Raw genomic sequence first — 22151 nt, 5'->3', positions numbered from 1 at the left:
TAGTAGATTAAACAGATACGCATAATGATACATTCGAACACAAATATATAGGAAAACTCACTAAAATAAAATGTAGCTTAATTTACATGGTTTTTCTATCTTCTCCCTTCCCATCGCTTCTTCGTACGTCATTTGTCTTCATGTGGTTGTAAAAGTTTTAATCAATAAAAAAAGATTTGTTGGATATCAACTTCATCTTTTCCCCGTGAACGATATGTGCCTGTGCTAACCGATTAGGATATACTATTGTATAGCACAGTGTACAATCTAAAATACGTACTTACCGGCTGCCTGCTTCTGTTCCTCTTCTTGGTTAATTGTCAGACTTGGTGTTCTCTTTGCATTTATATCAATTAATTGGCGGCAGAAAAAAATAACCTACCGTATTTGGGTATACCTTCTACACTGTGTGATTAGCGTTCCCCGAAATCTGTTATTTTTTTTTTTGTTATGATGGTGAACCCCGGAAGTCATGATTCAGGGGTGTAAAATTGTCCGTCAAACCGTGATGTAGTATTATTTATATAAGATTGGGTTTGCCTCGATATTACAAGGTTGCTCACCATTATGGTCAGTACACACCCATACTTAAATACATATTTCTTTAAGATATAAAATATTAAATAGGTGATGCATTTTGTGAAAGCCAATTTACGAGTTGACGAACGGGTGTTACTTTGCTCCGTCACGTCAAAGGAAGGAGGGCATTCCACTTTAAAGATGTAACTGTTCTATTTATAAATCTTTCGCAAATCATTCTTAGGTGTAGGGTGAAAACAGCAAAAGTTTCACTAATTTGTTGGCAGCACCATCCTGAGGTATATGGCTGCACTTGTTTTGAATTGTCATAAGTTTGAGCTTAAAGTGCTACATGGGGTAACTTCCGGTTCCGGTGATTACGTAATACAAAATATTCCCTGTCATGTGTGGTTCAAGTTATAATTAGTAAACAAGAAACTTTACTCTTTCTCATTTGATGCAGCAATATATGCACTTCAACATCCATTGACATACTTGAATGGTAAGGACACGATTGTATGAGAGATGACGCCATTTTAGGAGCTCTGATCAATCTTTATTTATGTTTTCGTTCTACTTTCCGATTATACACAACAATTCCAACCGGAACGCCGAAAATAGGCTTCTCCACAAAGTCTGTTGCACCTCCAATCAAATGCAAAGTTATGAAAGGTTTTTTAAATGACTCTGTGAGACACAGACGTGACGTAATTTTTTTCTCGCGGTGGAATTGTGCAATGACTGGTGAGTTGACTGTGGATGTTCCAAACCATAGTAGCATTCTCACCAACGTCAACATGAGCGTTTCAGTCGAGCGGTGAACACTGGTGTCGTTCCAAGGAACACTTAGAAATTATTATATCTTGGAATGAGGATAAAAGGCAAACGAGGAATATGGTAGATCATGCGCTGATATTCGTAAATATTTTTCGGTAACGGATAATCTCTAGTATAATGATAGAAAGAAGACTGAAAGCGATAGCGAGGCCAACAACATCTAATACATAATTGAACTGAGATTCACTATTCGAGAATCTACGTACAAAGATATCTAAAAAAATCAATATATAAGTAATAGGTTCTTGACACAACATCGGATATAGTACAATGATCACCAAATACAACTATGAACTACTCACAAAAATATAAATATTTTGCAGAAAGTATAATAAGATGAATTTATATTTTTATTTATTTTTTTTCAAACTCTGGAAAGTGAATATTAAACTGTTATCGAATTAAAAATGTATTTTTTATGCGATTTAATACTAGATGTGAATGTAACATTTGCATTAAAAGTGTATTTCTGCATTGTTGATATAAAAAATGTAAGTTTTTGTTCATAATCATTTCGGACTTAAAACTTGTACAGTACATCAGACGACATAGCACTGGTTCTTTCCTTATGTGACTGTGACTTCCATATGGACCCCCTAGTAACTCAAGAGCGGTGGTTGTCGCGCCACGTCGTGTTCGATATGGGACTCATAGCAATGTACACAAAACGTGTGAAATACATTGTTTGTTTAAACGAAATTCAAACACTGTTACAAGGTTGGTGGTAGTGGACACTCTTGCCGTGTTGCTGTCTGTCTGAAAGTTTGGGTACGTCCCAAACAAAAACAGTTGGTAATGTACTGACCTGCTCACTACACGTGCCGCTCGTTACAGTACTCAAATACGATAAGGTCATATCTGAATGATGTCATAACGATGAGTATCAGTTCCGTTGCTCGGCATTGGTGACACAACTTCAGTTTATTGGAAGCTATCAAAGAGACATGCGTAACTAAAATAGTGCTCAAACAAATGTAACGCGAATAGAATTCAGAATAAACCTTCTTCCCGTGTCAGGAGGTGTCAGGGAGTATACATTAGTACCGCAAAGTACGCCCTCATTTTCACCAAGACTAGTAACGGAGTTATTATGATTTGTGGGCAAGACAACGACAACAATGCAACGCGATATTTTCCGATAAAAAATGCGTTAATTGACCTTTAGGAAATTGATCAATGCATTCCTTATTTGGAAACGTTGCGTCACGTTCACGTCATATTCGAACACTTTCTTTTGTTTACACCGGATACAGTAAGAATATAGCACGTGACTGAAATAGAACACGTCACTAAACGCAAACAATGGCACAGGCACGAACACTTATTGCTGGCAATTCGGACTGTTGTATCTCACAAAATTATTACTACACACAAAAAAGATGTTTAATAATAAGCATGTCACGAGAATACCACAAACATAAGTGTGCATTCATGCAATGGCAACGTACCGCCCTTGACATACTTATTCTTGTAAATATTCTTATTCTTGTATTCTTGTAGTATTCTTGTAATAACCTCGTAGTATGAATCACCGCTTCAAGGTCAGAGATATAGCCGCCCATTTTCGGGGAACCACATATACTATTAATTCCGTACACCGGAAAATTCGTACACAGAGTTACGGAGATGATTCAACTACTCGCTACACATGACGTATTTGCCAAGTATGTGAGATAACAAGAATCGCTCGATGAACCCCTTTCCGTAGAATAAGGTATTCGAGAAAATTATACCTGAATTTCCAAGTATTTGTCGGAAATCTCTTTCCCGAGATAAATCTCCAAATAGAACCCTTTACTGAAATGCCGGGAATGGGCATACGACCAATAACAGTCCGGTACCGTATACGAACATCATTAGTGTCCACGTGTTCCAGTCAGTTGATTGGTTAAGTATTCACAGGGACAGGTATACTTCTGGTTCGGAATCTAAACATTTCACCCGAATACAAATAGTGAATCATGCACCGTTATAGATTATCAACATTCAAACTAATTTAGGCAATATGTTAATAGGAAGTTCGTACAGGTGTTAATAACTAAATTGTCGATATTGACATGTCAATGGAACAGTAGGTACAATATGAAGGGTAGATGGGATTAGATCATACACATTGTATACAGATGTTGATTTCGGGTCGAAATGCAATATTATGCTACGTTAAACAAAGATAAATGCATGAATTCATACATCACAAATACAACATGGTTTCATTATATTCGCAGTAAAATTTCGTGCAGTGTCATTCATTTTTCTCACAATTTCGAAATTAAAAAAAAATACAGCTGTGTCGTTAAAGATGGCATGAGTTAGTGGGCTGAAAATTAATCCGCAAAATCAGCGACCTCTTAATTTGTTAATAACAAAACTAAAAAGATAAGTCCACACCAACTGTGTTAGCGTGACAACTTTATTAATTAGACGTGGACCACTGGGATAGTTTGAATACACAATGCACAGATGGAAACGTCGAGGACGTAATATTTGCCTTAAAATGAGAACAGTGTTCAAGTTCTTTATTGCCTTAGGGTGTGTATTAATTGGTATTTCATTTTACCAGTATTCGTTAATATTAAACATGAACGACGTTGATAATCATGTTGGGAATGTATTTCAAGCAAAGCCACTTACGTTTAAGCCGAATCATGTAAGTATATTATAATGTTGCCTATCACAGAGTCCACGTGTTTAATATTTGGCATGCTACTGATTAACTCACTGATATGCATAACCGCAGTTAGAGACACGTAAAATCTCCCAACGTAAAATCCTACAGAAAATCAGTCAAAGGCGATAAAACATACCATAGTTTCATGGTAAATTAGTGTTTACTGTCGCTTGACTATGCGATGGTGCATATCGACTTAGCATGTACAGCTGTAACTCTTTTCGTTTCATCTATTATTTTAGTGATGCGTTTTAATATAACATTTGGCGGCATCTGGTCTCCACTACTGGTAATAATATGAACTGTGACCGGTGTTGCATCGACGGTCTGTCTATTAACGCATATTAATATTTCATAAATATTTTCGTTCGTATAAATTACTTTAGTTGTTCCGTAGTTGTTATATGTTGTACAGTTGTATTTATATTATGCGCGGTTGTCACGTGGTGTACTGTCATTATAAGTGTATGCGTCATTATTATGTTATTTAAGCAGTGCAATTAACAAATGATACAATGTTCCTATGAAATACAATCGTCATTACATGCTAATCGTTAAAATACGGGCATAAGTCATTATATGTTGCGCACTTGTGAGTGTATGCTGTTCATACGTAACATGTTCTGCATGTTACTCAAATAATATGTTTACCGTGTATCAAATGGAGTTTATTGAGTTTATTGAGCAACCAAGTTTATAACCTTCCTTTCAGTGCTTACTCGTATAACCTTGACACATCAAACTCCAATATATTAAACATCTTAATATAAAAACTAGTTTCAATTTGGCATGAGATGAATGTCCCATCAAACTGATTATTGAATAATCTGTGGGAAACACATGTTTTGAATTACACGCGGATTAAGTAACTAGTTTAAATATGAAATGTATAGACATGACACTCTCAATGCCGTTTTGCCAATTGTGTTGACATGATTAAAATGTTGAAGTTCATTACCGGTGTATTGTGCGTGTTAGTTGGTATTACTATATATTCCTTAATAGTATACATGAACCAAGTGCATAGCCATGTTCGAAATATGTTTGAAGCAATGCAATTCACTGACAATCATACGCACGTAAGTACGATATATTGTCTAATTGGTAACAGTGGTCGCACACGAACGAAGGCAGGTTTAGCTAAGTACAATATAACTCGGCCTGTCAATGTTTAGACTTGTTTGGAGCTGCGTGGATACCTTGTGCGCGAAGGGGGTCTGCGTGAGTTTACTTCCGATCAGCAAGAAATATTTTACTATATCAGCTTCAGTTTTTTACCGCCCATGTCGATTTTATATTGTACTAATCCAACATTAACTTAAAAGCTCACAATCCGTTCATAAAAAATAGAAAACGTGTTTTACATTCATCGACTCACAGTGAATAAGGGCGAAATATCATTTATATCCCTATGGTAACCGTATGCGCCTTTAAAGGATATTTATTGGGGGGGTACACAATCAAGTATATTCAACTCACGAAAAACAACTCATGTAAACAGGACTACCGGCTGTAAAATCGCCCCCTCTCTTTCTGTCACCAGCGCGGTCAGTAACATGTCACCCATGGAACAGACCCGGGGCAAATGATTACCCTCGTCTATAATGTATTATTATTGCTACTGCTAAATACAGTTGGTGCGATCCTTGTGAATGACGCGCAACCTGACGCTAAACCTAATTTAGAGACACTGTGTGGGTTATGAGTGTTTTTGTTATTTTCTTAAAATAAACATTGTGGCGTCATCACCAATATACCGCAACCTTGAATATAAATCCAATTTATTCAGGCCAGCTGTGACCTACTATCATTATCCATATTTGTTGTCGTTTTAATGTTGCAATTAATATACACGCAATTCAGTCTGTTATTGCTCTTGACCTTCAAATGTTAACTATAATAGTAGCAATGTGCAATATGAATAAGTAATCATTTAAATAATTTTCTTTTTTCGTGTTGTTGTTGTTATTGATGTTGATGATTATGATTATGATTATGATGATGATAATGATATCACTTTAACATCATCTGTATCGTTATCAGTTCCAGAGTGAAGACAGAGGCACTTTGCAGATCAACATGTCATTGCCTCAGTGTGAACCAGTGTCAAAGTTCATCTTCATCAAAACTTTGAAGACAGGCTCTAGCACAACAGGAAGTATACTATACCGATATGGAATAACCAACAAACTAATAAGTCCTGTCTATCAAAAATGGATTCTTCCTGTTGAGAATGGTAATAATTTAGATATTATTGGATATAATAACTGTTCAAACTTCACTGGCTTTAACTATTTTTCCCATCACAGCAGACTAAACAGGTCTTTGATGGATGATGCGATACCCGGGGCCAAGTACTTCACTATTCTTCGATCTCCCTACACCCAGCTAGAATCTGTCTTTAGCTGGTTCAACTGTGGAAAAGAACTTTCTCATTTTTCCGATCCTTTCTTAGAGTATGTCCAACACAACCACGAGTTCCTTACGTCTAGAGATAATTGCTTTCACCAACAGAGGAATGGCCAAATGTGGTCTATGGGTTTTGACCAGGAGTTGCAAGAAAATGAAACCTATGTGCAGTTAAAAATTAAACAAATTGATCAGGAGGTGGATTTAGTCATGCTCCTTGAATACTATGATGAGTCATTGATTCTGTTGAAGAAACTTATGTGCTGGCGCGACGAAGATCTGATTTACTACAGTACAAATGTTCGGTCATCTAGGACTACTTTAACACCAGTCATCAGAGACACGATTCTGAAAAGAAACCGGGCTGATATTATGTTATATGAATATTTCAATAGTACGTTCTGGCAAAAGGTTAGGGATTATGATGGAAATTTTGAAATAGATCTACAACAATTCAGATCAAAAGTTAAACTTGCCTCGAACAGATGTTTACCAAGTGCGATCGAAGTAAAAGGAAGCTTTTGCTGGCAACTATATAATAACGTACCTCAATTGCGAAAGTATGCTAGGACACTCCAGTCAGAATGGCTGAACTGTTAGATTAGTCAGTTAATGCCAGCTGTAATAAGGAAATTTGACATTCCTAATGTTTCTATGTGTCTTTCAAGTGAAGAGGAGAGCTATTCACATTGCCCTGCAAATATACTATAGTTTTATGATACTTTTACGGACACTTCGCTTAATCATGAATGCATACCCCTATCATAGCCTTACGTGGGCAGTTCTTGAAGGAATTACACTGTGAATGTACATGAATTAAGCAAGTACTTTCTTGTTCTCATATCCTCACCATGAGAAGCGTGTGCAAACTAATCTCTATAAATCATAAACACATGTGGTGATCAGATTAACCTTTACATAGACTAATGATTGTACTAAAGATTGGTTGAGTATATCGTTCATGAGTTCGATGGTCGCGTGCTGTACTGTACTGTACATGCACAATAGTATGCGCGTCTTACTGTTATAAATGGTGGTACTCCATGACTGGCTGATATGGAATACAATTAGTATCTATAATGAATTTGAATTATAGCGACGTACTTAGGTCACCATTATTATTTTGTGATGAATGCAAAACTACCACATAACAATAATACATGTTGATTTCAGTTTATTTAACGTGTTTCAATCAACTCGACATTCTACAGCAATATATATAAGCCTGGTAGTGTTGGAGATTTGTACATACAATGAAACAATTAAGAGTGTATGGTATCAATAGATTCACAATTTTTTAGAAAGTGAGGTGAAAGATTATAATCTCCCGTGGCTAAGAGCCGATGTGGGATCATTACTGGCGAGACTTATATGTGTGTTATGTGTTGACGGCATTAGTACTTGTAGCTCTGGCTAAACTAACACACTTAAACTATTTTATTGTCTAATTCATACAATTTCAAATCGTGTTCAATTCGAGATTAACGCCTACCTCATGTATTTATACTAAATGTCCTGTTTTTGAGTATGTTTTCTCAAACTATAGTCTACTCCATTTGGGAATGGTCTTCCTTCGCATTGCGAATTTGGAAATTGTGCCAGGGCTTACTGAATGCCTTCATATTTATGAGAAATGCGCCAAAATATATATATCTGGGTAATTTGATCGGTTTGTTTTAAATCAGGTTGGACTTTATGTCTAAAAAAGTCCACCCACTCGGGCTTTGTCCAAAACTTGAAAATACAAAGGATATTTGTATAAGGAATATTAGTTACTTTCAGTCATACAACCAACAATATAATTTGTTGTGTCTTCCTTAATGTTGTAATGCAGTAGGTGTTACTTAAATTACACACGAGCAATTGTCATTTAATATCTGAAAATAGCCTTCACAAGTAGTCAACCTTAATTAGCACAATGCTTGATTGTAAAGATGCAACATAACTGTAATAATAGAAGGACTAAATTCATTTAGTTATAAAATGTTTTGAAAAATCACACACAAACTTGAATAATGTAGTTTTTTGTTAGAAAATATGTTGAGGGTTGTTCGAACAACTTAAATGGTAAAACCCTCCCAAACTTATTGTCCTATACGTATTTTTGTGTAGACTGTGTTTGTTTTATGTCACATGACATGAATAAACCGATGCGATAAAGGATCAACATGTCGAATACATACTCTAATAACATTTCCGTTAACAATCGTAAATAATACGTAATGAAGTAAAAAATGAGTATTGTTTGTTTCTTCTAATTATTATTTCCGTCATTTCTAAAATAGTAACTATTTCTTCAAAATTGTAAGTGCCATTGTGAAGTCACATACGATTTTCGGATGGTGTTCTTAAAAATACAGGCCACATTCTGGCGATATCAAAATACGACTTAGAAGCCAATATTTTCTAACAACAAACACATTCTGAAATCAAAAATCAGGGAAAACAGCATTTTGTGAATCTGTACTTTCTGCACTTGCTAAGCAGTTGGATAAATGATAACAAATTCAAAACATTGCCATGAAAGGGAGATGTTACTTTTTTTATATTTTAACCACAGTCTTTCTATCCCCTGTCTGGAACCGCCTATCGTTTAAGGCGTCAATCAGCTGGCTTAGTAGGACAACGCTCGTAATGACAATCCGCGAAGTGTGGTGACTTTGTTTGGTTATACGGTCAAAGTGGTTTGGTTGTGATTTTAATGATTGTTGGCAAGAATGAAAAACATTTTACAAATAAGTTTCAATTTTGACAGTAAATATCAGTATTCTGCGTGAGGTTTTGATGGAATAAATTGGTTTGTCTTGCATATTGTTCATTACGTACAGTTTTCCAATATTTATGTTAATGTTTATATTATATTTTAATGAATAAAGTAACAAGAACGATTGTGTGCTTTTCATTCTGTACGTGGTCCACTACAATTTCCCAAAGTTTCTGCCCCAATAACGTGTGAATGGCGTAACTCGGTCATAAACACTATATTTAGTGGTTAGAGCAACCCATTTCAAAATTCTTAAGGTAGTTTAATTGCATTTTTAATATTAAATAGTTTACTAAATCATTTATCAAATACCTTTTGTGTTTATTGTCGGTATATTGAAACTACATCGACGCTCAAGTTATATGCAATTCGAGATAGATTGACAACGCGGCAGTCATTGTGTCTAATTTTTCTAACTATCGATTCTTTGGCACTAACGTACGTATTGGTGATGAAACCACCTGCAGAGTGAAAAAAGACAAATTAGCGAAAAGTCTTGACAAAACAAAAACAGTTGAACCAACTTCTCGAGTCGTTAATGAATGACACGCTCGCGTACCTATTTGGCAACAAGTACGACAGCACAGTCAAGAAAATGTGGTAAGAATAAACTACTACTTATCCAGGACTTGGCAACAACAAAAATATGATCTTTCGGTTCCTTCTGACGAAAACGAACTGTTCACAGGCAGAGACACAAAGCACATTATTCGTATAACTAACAACGCCCAAAACTAGAACAAAAAAAGGCATGGCCAATGTAAGAACACTGAAGAAACTAATCATGTCATGTCCCGTGTATGATCAGAACTGAGCAGTAAGTTGTGCTGACTACTTGCTTTATTTATTTGCTCATGATCATCTTCTTAAGTGAATCCAGTGTCTGTATTCATGTTGTTATTCTGACTCCCTTAAACACTTTGAAATATTATGTATTCTAGTTATTTTGTTTGTTTCATGTTGAACTGTGATCATGAACCCCATTTATCGATGTACTGTATTGCACAAAATAAATATTCAACTTTTTTGCACAAATCGTGGGCTGGTTAAGAAAACTCTGATTGCTTGGTTCGCGGCAAGTAACGATAAATTAATGATGCTGATGGAAATCCTGCTTCCATGGTTTATCTTCTATATGGCCGAATCAAATGAGTGGTCTACTTCACCATTAGCTTTCGGCAGGTATTTTCTAGACTTTGAAACCCATTACTAGGTCTAAACGTTCAATATTGAGCTAGTGTAATGAGGTCTGGTGGGAGACTTGATTTCTTTAGGTACCGGTATAACTAGTGCTGCAACATCTTGTCTAGCTTCGGTATCACTACAAAGAAGATCTTGACTTGATGATTCCCGAAGGAAAAGAACCACAAAAATGTTGGCATTTGGATATGGTGGCCATGAGTTATTTTTAACATTTATAGTGTTATAGATAATTGTGTGGTTGTATGACTGTGAATGCAGACTCCATATCGCAATGCATATAAGTGATTTTGAGCTTGGATTATTGAATATCATCTCTAATTACCTGTGATCATTAAACTGATTGTCATATGTTCACATCTCTAAACTAGTTCTAATGGTGTCAATGCTTTATTCGCATATGCCCCATTACAAGCTGGACTAGTACGTGTGTCTCATTGGTCTAGTATGGAACCTAAACGCACAGGAATATCATCTGCTGCTTCACTTGTCTTAATTAGTGGACTGGCTTTACAGATAGTAAATGATTTTGAGCGGATAGTAAATATTTATTTTTTGAGCGGATCTGGTGATTACGTTACTGTAGAACTTTTTGCTGAATAACACATCTCTGTGTTATTCAGTGCGATGTTCTTCTCATAGATTCTCTTGAGCACTGCTTATATTCACTCACTCACTTTAATAGATGGATTGAGCGAGCTTGTGTGAGCCATTCCTACCTGTTCCGGATTATTTGGTTTTGGACTGATATTATCGGTGACACCCATGGTATACGCTCTCTGCCTTTTCAATAATATCTAGATCTTTCAATCATGTTATTCCTTTCTCAACTTACGTGGAATTTTATTTTATGCACTATTTTTTTCACGCTGTAGTTAACATCAACACATTCTACTACGAGATTGTCTGCCCTTGGTTTATGTGTTACTGATAGTGAACACCATGGTAAATATATTCTCTTTTCGATAAAACTGATTTTGACAAAATAATTCAAAAATATATTAAAATTACTTCATAACGAAATTTATTGCGTGTGTACACAATCAATAATTTTCATGAATAGAAATTACACTAGAATGTTCCAGGAAAAACGTATACTCTCAATAGTTTTTGCTCTTTTTTGTCTTGAATTATGAATGAAAGAAGCTGAATTAGATTACAAACTGAGATGTGTTCAACAGCGCGTGTATGAACAAGCTTCAGCTCGCACGCTGAACGATAGCTTAGTAGTGACTCATTATCACCAGTTACTGTATAAAACATTTTGCCATACTTATGCTTTTTGCGGCATTCTCTGTGTTGTATTTTCCTAGACCGACAAATCCCTGGATAATGATTTGCTTTGTTACAGATGTTGCATGTTTCTTCCCTTTCACTGGACATTTGTGTTGATAATCACCATGCAATAACAAGTTTGGTTGTAAGTTGCTGTTATTATGTAAATCTGCCATCTATGTATGATATGTGTAGATTAGTAGAATTTACTGACTCCATGTAGACTTTTCTATTCCTGACGTATGGCAGTGTCATTGCAGGGTCTGGCAAGGAGCTGTTCTGGACTATCTGATTTATCTTTGTCTGTGAACTAACACACAGCTAGTTGTTGTATCTTGCACCCATAGTATCAGTGTGAAACATTCAGTAAGTTTGTGTACAGCTGTTTTGTATTACTAGGCAGCGTAGATCATACAAACCTTCACCGTCATAGTGTAGTAACCAAGCTCTTTGCGTGAATCATTTTCGATAACCTTATCCAGGATTATGTTTGAAAATCGTCAAAACCACATTATTCATCTTATTCTCAAATGATGATTGATGGTCTCGTAGATCATCGTTCACTTCAAGGTTTTAATATTTTGTTAATTCTGAATAAGACACGTTCTTAAAGTACTCTAGTTAGAATCTTGTCTCATCGATAATGATATGTTCTAAGTATAACAGCTGTTTTTTTTCGATCATCCGCCATTTTCTTTGAGAGCGCCCTCTTGCGGTCAGACTGTTTCTCATTGCAAGACATTACGCTTGGCATGAGAACTGATAAAATCTTGGATCACTTAGATCACACAATCACTCACGACCATGGATACAGAACACAACAAGCAGCAAGTGGTAGCCAATGAGGCAGTAGACTTGCATTCATCATTGCATCACATAAATAAAAACGCCAGGCAATGCTACCCAAACCAATAATAGACTCGTAATTATGATATATCAGGAAAAGGGATCTGCTCAGACTACCAGGAAATCACGGGCATATATGTCAATTTGCATAAATATACATTGAGAATAGATGCGAAAAAATCACCCGTAGTATCGTCATAACAACCACTCATCTCAAGCAAAATCTGGCCAATCATAGAAAAGGATTTCTAGGCCACTGTTATTTGACAGCTTGAACTTGCCAAAGAACCTGACAAAGCATTTATTTTATGGTATTGACAATATTATCCCTGACATTCCAATATATCGTGTGGAGAGGGCAGACTATGCATAGCTGCTTATAGCAATTCGTTTAAATACTTCACGAACTTGTTTTTGAAATCTATGTGATAACAATACCGGATATTGTAAGCAGCTTGAGTGCGGTATCCAAAACGAATACAATTTTATCAACAACATCCTTCATATATGCATCATTCTTATGTCGATTCCCTTTCACATATGCATCATTCTTATGTAGATTCTCTCACATATGCACCATTCTTATGTAGATTCTCTTTCACATATGCATCATTCTTATGTAGATTCCCTTTCACATATGCACCATTATTATGTAGATTCTCTTTCACATATGCATCATTCTTATGTAGATTCTCTTTCACATATGCACCATTATTATGTACATTCTCTTTCACATATGCATCATTCTTATGTAGATTCCCTTTCACATATGCACCATTATTATGTAGATTCTCTTTCACATATGCATCATTCTTATGTAGATTCCCTTTCACATATGCACCATTATTATGTAGATTCTCTTTCACATATGCATCATTCTTATGTAGATTCCCTTTCACGTATGCACCATTATTATGTAGATTCCTTTTCACATATGCACCATTATTATGTAGATTCCCTTTCACATATGCATCATTATTATGTAGATTCTCTTTCACATATGCATCATTCTTATGTAGATTCCCTTTCACATATGCACCATTATTATGTAGATTCTCTTTCACATATGCATCATTCTTATGTAGATTCTCTTTCGCATATGCACCATTATTATGTAGATTCCCTTTCACATATGCATCATTCTTATGTAGATTCCCTTTCACATATGCACCATTATTATGTAGATTCCCTTTCACATATGCACCATTCTTATGTAGATTCTCGTTCGCATATGCACCATTCTTATGTAGATTCTCTTTCACATATGCATCATTCTTATGTAGATTCCCTTTCACATATGCATCATTATTATGTAGATTCTCTTTCACATATGCATCATTCTTATGTAGATTCTCTTTCGCATATGCACCATTATTATGTAGATTCCCTTTCACATATGCATCATTCTTATGTAGATTCTCTTTCACATATTCACCATTCTTATGTAGATTCTCTTTCACATATGCATCATTCTTATGTAGATTCCCTTTCACATATGCATCATTATTATGTAGATTCTCTTTCACATATGCATCATTCTTATGTAGATTCTCTTTCGCATAAGCACCATTATTATGTAGATTCCCTTTCACATATGCATCATTCTTATGTAGATTCTCTTTCACATATTCATCATTCTTATGTAGATTCTCTTTCACATATGCATCATTCTTATGTAGATTCCCTTTCACATATGCACCATTATTATGTAGATTCCCTTTCACATATGCATCATTATTATGTAGATTCTCTTTCACATATGCACCATTCTTATGTAGATTCTCTTTCACATATGCACCATTAGTATGTAGATTCTCTTTCACATATGCACCATTGTTATGTAGATTCTCTTTCACATATGCACCATTATAATGTAGATTCTCTTTCACATATGCATCATTCTTATGTAGATTCCCTTTCACATATGCACCATTCTTATGTGTTTTCCTTTCACATATGCACCATTCTTATGTAGATTCTCTTTCACATATGCACCATTATTATGTAGATTCTCTTTCACATATGCACAATTCTTATGTAGAATCTCTTTCACATATGCGCCATTTTTATGTAGATTCTCTTTCACATATGCGCCATTCTTATGTAGATTCTCTTTCACATATGCATCATTTTTATGTAGATTCTCTTTCACATATGCTCCATCCTTGTGTAGATTCTCTTTCACAAATGCACCATTCTTGTGTAGATTCTTTCACAGTTGCGCCATTCTTGTGTAAAATCTCTTTCACATATGCACAATTTTTATGTAGATTCTCTTTCACATATGCGCCATTCTTGTGTAGATTCTCTTTCACAAATGCACCATTCTTGTGTAGATTCTTTCATACTTGCACCATCCTTGTGTAGATTCTCTTTCACATATGCAAAATGTTTATGTAGATTCTCTTTCACATATGCGCCATCCTTGTGTAGATTTTCTTTCACAAATGCACCATTCTTATGTAGATTCTTTCACATATGCACCATTCTTATGTAAATTCTCTTTCAAATATGCACCATTCTTATGTAAATTCTCTTTTACATATGCACCATTCTTATGTAAATTCTCTTTCACATATGCACCATTCTTATGTAGATTCTTTTTCACATATGCACAATTCTTATGTAGACTCTCTTTCACATATGCACCATTTTTATGTAGATTCTCTTTCATATATGCACCATTTTTATGTAGATTCTCTTTCACAAATGCACCATTCTTATGTAGATTCTCTTTCACATATGCACCATTATGTAGATTCTCTTTCACATATGCACCATTCTTATGTAGATTCTCTTTCACATATGCACCATTTTTATGTAGATTCTCTTTCACATATGCTCCATCCTTGTGTAGATTCTCTTTCACAAATGCACCATTCGTATGTAGATTCACTTTCACATATGCGCCATCCTTGTGTAGATTCTCTTTCACAAATGCACCATTCGTATGTAGATTCACTTTCACATATGCGCCATCCTTGTGTAGATTCTCTTTCACAAATGCACCATTCGTATGTAGATTCACTTTCACATATGCACCATTCTTATGCATACCTGAATCATCTGCTAAGACTGACTTGCAGCATGCATATCATGGGCGGCTAATCTGGTAATTTTACGTTTCCTAGAAAATCAAGATAATGAGTATTTACATAGAAATGATGCGAGAGTTTAACGAAAACTATGGACAGCGGTTCCTTGTTATATCTGTTATATAGGTATAGTGAACTCACATATGTGCTCTTACATGCAGTCTTACTATTGTTGTTGCGCCCTGGTACGGGGACGACTTACAATGGCCGCCATTTCTATCACTTTTTTGAGTTTAATTGTACTGTTGTCAGCTTTAGTCGTTTTCTCCTCAAAAATATTGATATTAAGAAATATTTAACAAAATCACTGAATCGTACCATTTTCTCATTGACAATAATTTAATATTTATTTTAAAGAGACTTGTAAAGGTATCCACTATTTGTACCGCGTCGCCGCGTTCGATGTGAGACTCATACACGACGAATGCTACGCGGGTAAATTACATTGCGCGGGTAAATTACATTGCGTGTGTACATAAATGAAGAAGTATACTTTACAACACACGCCATTAAATGTTAAGTATTCATTGAGCAATCATAAGAAGTGAGGCATATTGTGATATATTCGTTTAATTAATGTATATACATGTATCAACATCAAGTTCACGTGGTGGTCCTGAAGATTAGTGATTAAAATAAAAAGCGGGTTACGGTGCCCAGCTCATGATAAAAGGGCACTATAATTACATATAATAGCACACTGGTTCGTACCCATGGGAATGTTTCTGTTCGGGGTGACTGCATTTATAATTTCTTCCGGGTCAAATCTACTATGTAGTCCTGTATGCCTAACGATCGAAATCCTGTAAGGTCACTGGTACACGTGGAGCTCGTGTTCGTTGCATTTCTGTCAGCCATAACGAATTCTGACCAATGAGATCTACATGAAGCTATAAAATGTTCCGCTCCTAAAATAAATGAAAACAAATCGGATATTTATGTACGTCCCAGTGGCTTTCATGTATCGTATGAATGTTTGTTATTGTACAATATTACACCTAGTGTGGTAGAGCCGCCATTTTACATTCATGGGGCTTATACCATGTGTGATTAACCTCTTGATCTGATGATGAAAAAATGATGACATCAGTTTCACTGTGGCATATATCATACATTATTCGTGTCTTAATCCTCCCCTTTGTTCACATAAATTCGGATAAACTTCGGAGGAAACAATGTGAACATCATGCAGGCCATAATTCCTATCATTGTATCGGCTGTACCTACGATTGCGGAAGTAATTTGTTGACAAGGTTCAGTCATTCGTCCCCGGAGATAATTAAAAGCGTGCTCTGCTGCTGTTATTTGTGGATTAAAGGACGGCGTTCTGTCCATTGTTGTGTGTTATAAATCACTAGTATCCGAATGAGAGTTTTTTTTATGAAATAAAAGCTTTAACATTACCACGCGAAAGTGTAGAACTCTATTCTCGAGTAAATTCAACTAAATTTGTTTAATTTTGGTAGTGCTGATTTCTAAAAATAATGATTCATTCAGAATACTGTGGTTAGTGTATCGAATATTTCATGAGCAAACGACATTTGTACTGAAAAATATGCAGTACTATATGGATTGTTGACTGAAGATTCGAATGAGTAAAATATTACAACGCTTAGAAAAACTGTGCATATTTGGTCTATCCACATACCAATTAGCCAGTGTCTCACATATAATACTTACGAAAACAAATTTCTTGTTCAACTAATGACAGATCATACTGATCGAATTGGGAGAGTTCAGAGGTTGTTATATTTGCAGATGTGTAGATGTAGTCACGTGGTATCCGTTGCGCTAGATGGTCGATAATTGCCTATATGGAGAAATAAACCAAAATGTAACCACCATAGAATGCGTAGCTGTATAACTATTCAATACTTCTCTGACCGAGTCGTTGAGATAGGAAAAGTTGCAACTTGGCTATTCATTCAGTGGGGTGCATTATTATTTGGGTTGTATTATCATATTAAATGTAAATTGCCACATTAACAATCCGTAACACCTGGTGGCCATTGTGTGTATCAAATAAACAGGATGAAATTATGGCAGAACGTCATGTTTCATCTTTGAAATTTACACTTAGACTATGAAAAATATCTATTTTTAATGCTTCGAGTAATAAAGCCACAGTGGTTTTATTCCATTTTAAATCTGCCCTATATACTGTGGCCATTCATTATTTTATTCTCATTATCACAGTTAAACTTTCAAAATAAAATTAAATTGACCTGTTTTCAAGATAAACAAAAACAAAAAAACTGCGAGATTTGATACAAGGTAACATTGCCATATCCTGCCCCTTTGACATGGAAACATTCTCGGCGGGGGAATCGGACAGAACCCAAGCCAGCTGTAAACTGAAAAAAAGTCTAATTGGTTAAACGATTAATTTGGAGTCATCTACATTGGGTGAACAGTTAGTAGAATGTCATTTAAGCCACACCTCTAATATTACGGCGTTTTCTATTGGCTGGAAGTTGAAATATGTCGACATGACACAGGACGATACAGCGCCTAGAACAGTACGAAGCTCGACCGTAATAGTCACGGTGGTTGGGTTTGGTGCAGTGATAAGCGCTGTACTCGCTGTACATGGTTTTATATATTCTCTTTTGTTGCTAATAAAATGAATACAATGAAACAACATTACAAATAAAACAGTCCTGCGGTTACAAATTTAGTCGGTATGGGAATTGAACAACATATTGAAGGCCCGGGGGGTACTCACATTAAGGTGCTTTATGTATATGTGCCGCCAAAAGGGGTCCCACATTCACCACTTCTGTCTGAAAAGGGATATGTTATGTTACCCAGTCTGTCTGAAAAAAGGTATCTTTTTTTTAATTATTACTGTCGGAAAAGGGGTCCGTATTTTTCAAAGACTGTCTCTAGAGCTTGAGTGATCCAACAATCAGGAGAATGAAGCTGATTTTTTTTTCTGTAACTTAATTTCGATCGAAAGTCCATCCCCGGGAAGCCACCTGCTTTTCCCTTGGTACCATTTATGCTTACCGTCTAGAAAGGGGTGTTAAATATCCACAGTTTGTCTGAAAAGGGGTAGGCCATTTGAGTTTATTTCTGTCTGATAAGAGCTATGGGCTTCAAACTACCAGCTATACACCCCTGTCGGAATTTTTTGCAAGTACCCCCCCCCCCCCGGATTGAAGATCAAACTGAAAAGAAAATTATGTAACCACAGTACCGCTGTATTCAGGAGAATTACTCCACATTACGTCCACGAAATGAATTTGGGGGTGAAGCATTTACTAGCAATAAACTGACAAGGTGTCACGCCCTCTACCCCAATACCCATTTTGAAATGTTGTTGGTTGATCCCTAGCCCCACAATGTTTTGACTGCCAACGGATATGTCGGTCCCTTCGCGTATACGACGAAACTAGGTCGGGTCCTATCAATACACATTGAATATTTAAATTTTGATTTCAATATATCAATTTTCAAGTTAGATTTGTGCGCTATACACTCGACAATGTTGAATTCATCACATAATGTGATATGTTCATGGGGACGTTCGTAAATAAATAATACATGGCCGTATTATGTACAGCAGCTAATTTACAATTTGTCGACTGTAGAGATTAACGCATACAGACTACTAAGGCAACTAGTTTGTGCCTCTCGTACCAAATACATATTGCAGGCTTGATAGACATTGAGCGTAATGGCCGCCGATATCACCCTGATAGCGCGAGAGTCGTACGACTTGCTTTAAAGCAGTTTTCCAACCACCATGCCCTATGTTACATATATCATAGTTGCCTGTATCAGGAGAAGAGTGGACGCGATTGGCAGAAGAGAAGGAAAGATTATTCTGGGGGATTGAAAACAAATCGCGAAGCGTATCAACGAAATGTTGGTGGTCATTTGCATATTATGTTTATTCCATTGGAATTTCACGTTTTAGACGCGTGTTTTGAGCGCTTAAAAAACCGTGGCTTATTATATTAGCCTATAGCAAGCTGGTCTACGTTAATACTCACTGTAGCGCTAAATCCGACAGATGGATTAGTGCACCATTTTTATGGCTTATTCCATTTTTGTTGAAGAGGTTAATAGTAATAGCCAAAGTATAACCCTTTTTTGCGGCGATTAGATAATTACATAACCTACCCTTGACCAAACTGGACAGGCAACGTAAATACATTGCAAGTTCTTTTTCTTCATTATATCTGCGATGTGCTCACTGACCTTGTCAGCCATCCTGGCAATTTGTTTTATTTTGTCTTTACACGATGAGTTATAGAATACGCCACCGTGTCCATTTAAATGGAAGACACACCTGTGAAATAAACATATGTGAATGTCATAAGGATACACAGTAACTAGAAACTACTCGCATTCCCGTTTCGTAATTTTAGTTTTTGCTCGAATAATAAGTGTACACATATAATGACAAAAAGGTGGTTATCATTACACAATATGGAACAAATTTTGCGCTTGCAAGTTTTTTTTTTAGCGGTTTGTTTCGCATCTGCTTGTTCAGGATTTATCAACATAATAGTCAGTCACCCTTGGGATACGAACTACGGGAAAACAATTGTATTACAGGACATGATTGGATGATATGGATATTGAACTGTATATATCCCACTTAAAACAACATGTGTTATACAATTAATAATATATCGTATATACTAACTTAAACTCTGTAGTTTTGTTTCTCCAATGAAGAGCTAAGTACGGTCTCCCTTGACAAACATTCCTTAAAATAGTGTTGGTGGCGTTCTTAATGACCTCTGACCTGACCAGGAACGGATGAATGTCAATGGTAAGGTTTCCGAAATGATATTCGTATGGTCTGTAATACGCTAAACATGGTGTGTAGTTTGTCATCTTCTCCATCTCTGTGACATTGTCGATACCCGAGAGAAATTTGACATCGTTGAATTCAGGAACAGTGATGCCATACACAGAGTTCATAATTTTCTCCTGTGTTTTCTGGTAACTAATCGCCGAGTTGTCCCACGTAACAACCACAATGTTGCCGTCACAACTCTTCTTAAACTCGTCCACAGACGCCACTGGTACAAATTCCGATAATCTCTTAATATCGAATGTGTTGTTGAACGTCCTCACAAAACTCGTCCTTCTATTCAAATTTCTGGAGGCGCCCCCTTGCACAAAGAAAGGAGCTAAAACTATTTTTCTGTTGGTAGCGTACGCCATCTTAACGGCATTTATGAAATTCAAGTATTGGGTGTTAGATCCTCCATTCCCAGATCGCTGCATTGGGAATAGGAAACCGGGTAAGGTTATTTTGGGTGAGAAGTTACGCTGTTCTTCCAACTCTGTGGAGTTGGTTATAGATCCTGTGTCGCTGGTGGAAGTGGTATAACTTGTTGTGGTGGTGGTGTTTGTATTCGTGATATTCAGACGACGTTTTAATGTTCCATTCGAAGTTGTGACATTAGAAATATTCTTACCCTGATATTATAAAAAAAAGAAATTATGTTAACAATATTTGCTTACATCGAGCGTACAACAATCATTATGGTCTTACATTTACGATCGCTATATTCGTGCAATAAATGTGTGGGAATACTGGAATTTAGGTTTTCATCTGAAAGCAGAAGTAAAGTTCGTGGCATGTCCCAAGTATGAATCTAGACATTAAACATTCTGGTGATAGTACCTTGACATAATCTGACACTATCTCAACTATTTAATAGTCGAATGAGAGCACTCTTAATGTCGCGGTACTTGTATGTAAAGGTATTATTTAAATTTCCGATTAACCGCCATCTTGTTATACTAGTACAACAGATGTCGACATCTGTTTTTCGGAATGAACGTGTCCATGGGAATGAAGTACATTTTGTTTTACATCAATGCTATTAATAATAATATCAACTAAATTTTTAAAATACTGAAAATAAATATTATGATATATGTTCGTTAAACGTTATACATTTTATTTAAAAGGTTTATACTTCAAGTTGAATATTCATGCGATTGGAGCAGTTAACCAAATCAATAGTAAGTAGTAGGGGCAGTGCTTGCTATGGAACAATATTATAAATCAATTTTGTGGCCCTTGCGGTAATCGCGTAGATTTGTGGAGATGTCAATATTACGCGATTAAAATGAAAACACGCAATGAAAATCCATACTTACCAGCTGACTCACACTGGCAGAGTATGTAATGCCCCGTACCACTTCAATATACCTAGGTAAAACGACAAATAGGGTGTCTGCCATACACCAATAAATGATAATATTCATTAGAAGTATACCAGCAATTACTAAGATAAAAACTGACAATGATCGCATCTTCCCCAAATGCCAGTTTTCACTGGCATGGATTATTCAATCACGACCCAATGACCCGTATTATCACAAATGTCGGGGATATTTTTTTAGTCGTGCATTGAACCCAAATTTGCATATTTCATTCGATTCACAGTCGTAACAACTGGACTCGTTTCCCGGCAACCGCTTTGTTTAGTTGCTTTCATTTGCATAAAACAAAACGCAAGAAGTGTTTTTGAAAGATTTCTATATATGGTGTTATTATATGGGC

At 36.0% G+C, this 22151-nt stretch overlaps 2 protein-coding genes across 2 annotated transcripts; one reads left to right on the top strand and one right to left on the bottom strand.

Annotated features, from left to right (window-relative positions):
* The first annotated feature begins 6103 nt into the window (after positions 1 to 6103).
* On the top strand, positions 6104 to 7033 carry LOC102807961 (galactosylceramide sulfotransferase-like). Its single transcript, XM_006825495.1, has one exon. It carries the CDS (start codon positions 6104 to 6106, stop codon positions 7031 to 7033), a length of 930 nt encoding a protein of 309 aa, XP_006825558.1.
* Positions 7034 to 15933: 8900 nt separating this feature from the next.
* LOC100373342 (uncharacterized) lies at positions 15934 to 21948 on the bottom strand. Its single transcript, XM_006825486.3, has 5 exons — positions 21746 to 21948; positions 20271 to 21055; positions 19742 to 19910; positions 17294 to 17423; positions 15934 to 16521 (listed from the first exon to the last, which is right to left on the bottom strand). The coding sequence occupies exons 1-5, from the start codon at positions 21899 to 21901 to the stop codon at positions 16358 to 16360; spliced, it is 1404 nt and encodes a 467-aa protein (XP_006825549.2). The 5' UTR covers positions 21902 to 21948; the 3' UTR covers positions 15934 to 16357.
* Between the last annotated feature and the right edge of the window lie 203 nt (positions 21949 to 22151).

This window comes from Saccoglossus kowalevskii, chromosome 21 (genome assembly GCF_978046115.1).
Source record: "Saccoglossus kowalevskii chromosome 21, keSacKowa6.1, whole genome shotgun sequence".
Taxonomy (NCBI): domain Eukaryota; kingdom Metazoa; phylum Hemichordata; class Enteropneusta; family Harrimaniidae; genus Saccoglossus; species Saccoglossus kowalevskii.
Note: the sequence above shows the minus strand (reverse complement) of the source record. Positions and strands in the feature narration are given on the sequence as shown.

What these genes read in the sequence shown, in the direction of transcription:
- LOC102807961 (XM_006825495.1), top strand. Translation starts at nt 6,104, where the DNA reads ATGTCATTGCCTCAGTGTGAACCAGTGTCAAAGTTCATCTTCATCAAA.
- LOC100373342 (XM_006825486.3), bottom strand. Translation starts at nt 21,901, where the DNA reads ATGCGATCATTGTCAGTTTTTATCTTAGTAATTGCTGGTATACTTCTA. An exon ending in AACAAAACTACAGAGTTTAA is followed by an intron (nt 19,911 to 20,270) that starts GTTAGTATATAC and finishes TTTATTTCACAG; the next exon opens with GTGTGTCTTCCATTTAAATG. An exon ending in TGAACAAGAAATTTGTTTTC is followed by an intron (nt 16,522 to 17,293) that starts GTAAGTATTATA and finishes CATTTATTTTAG; the next exon opens with GAGCGGAACATTTTATAGCT.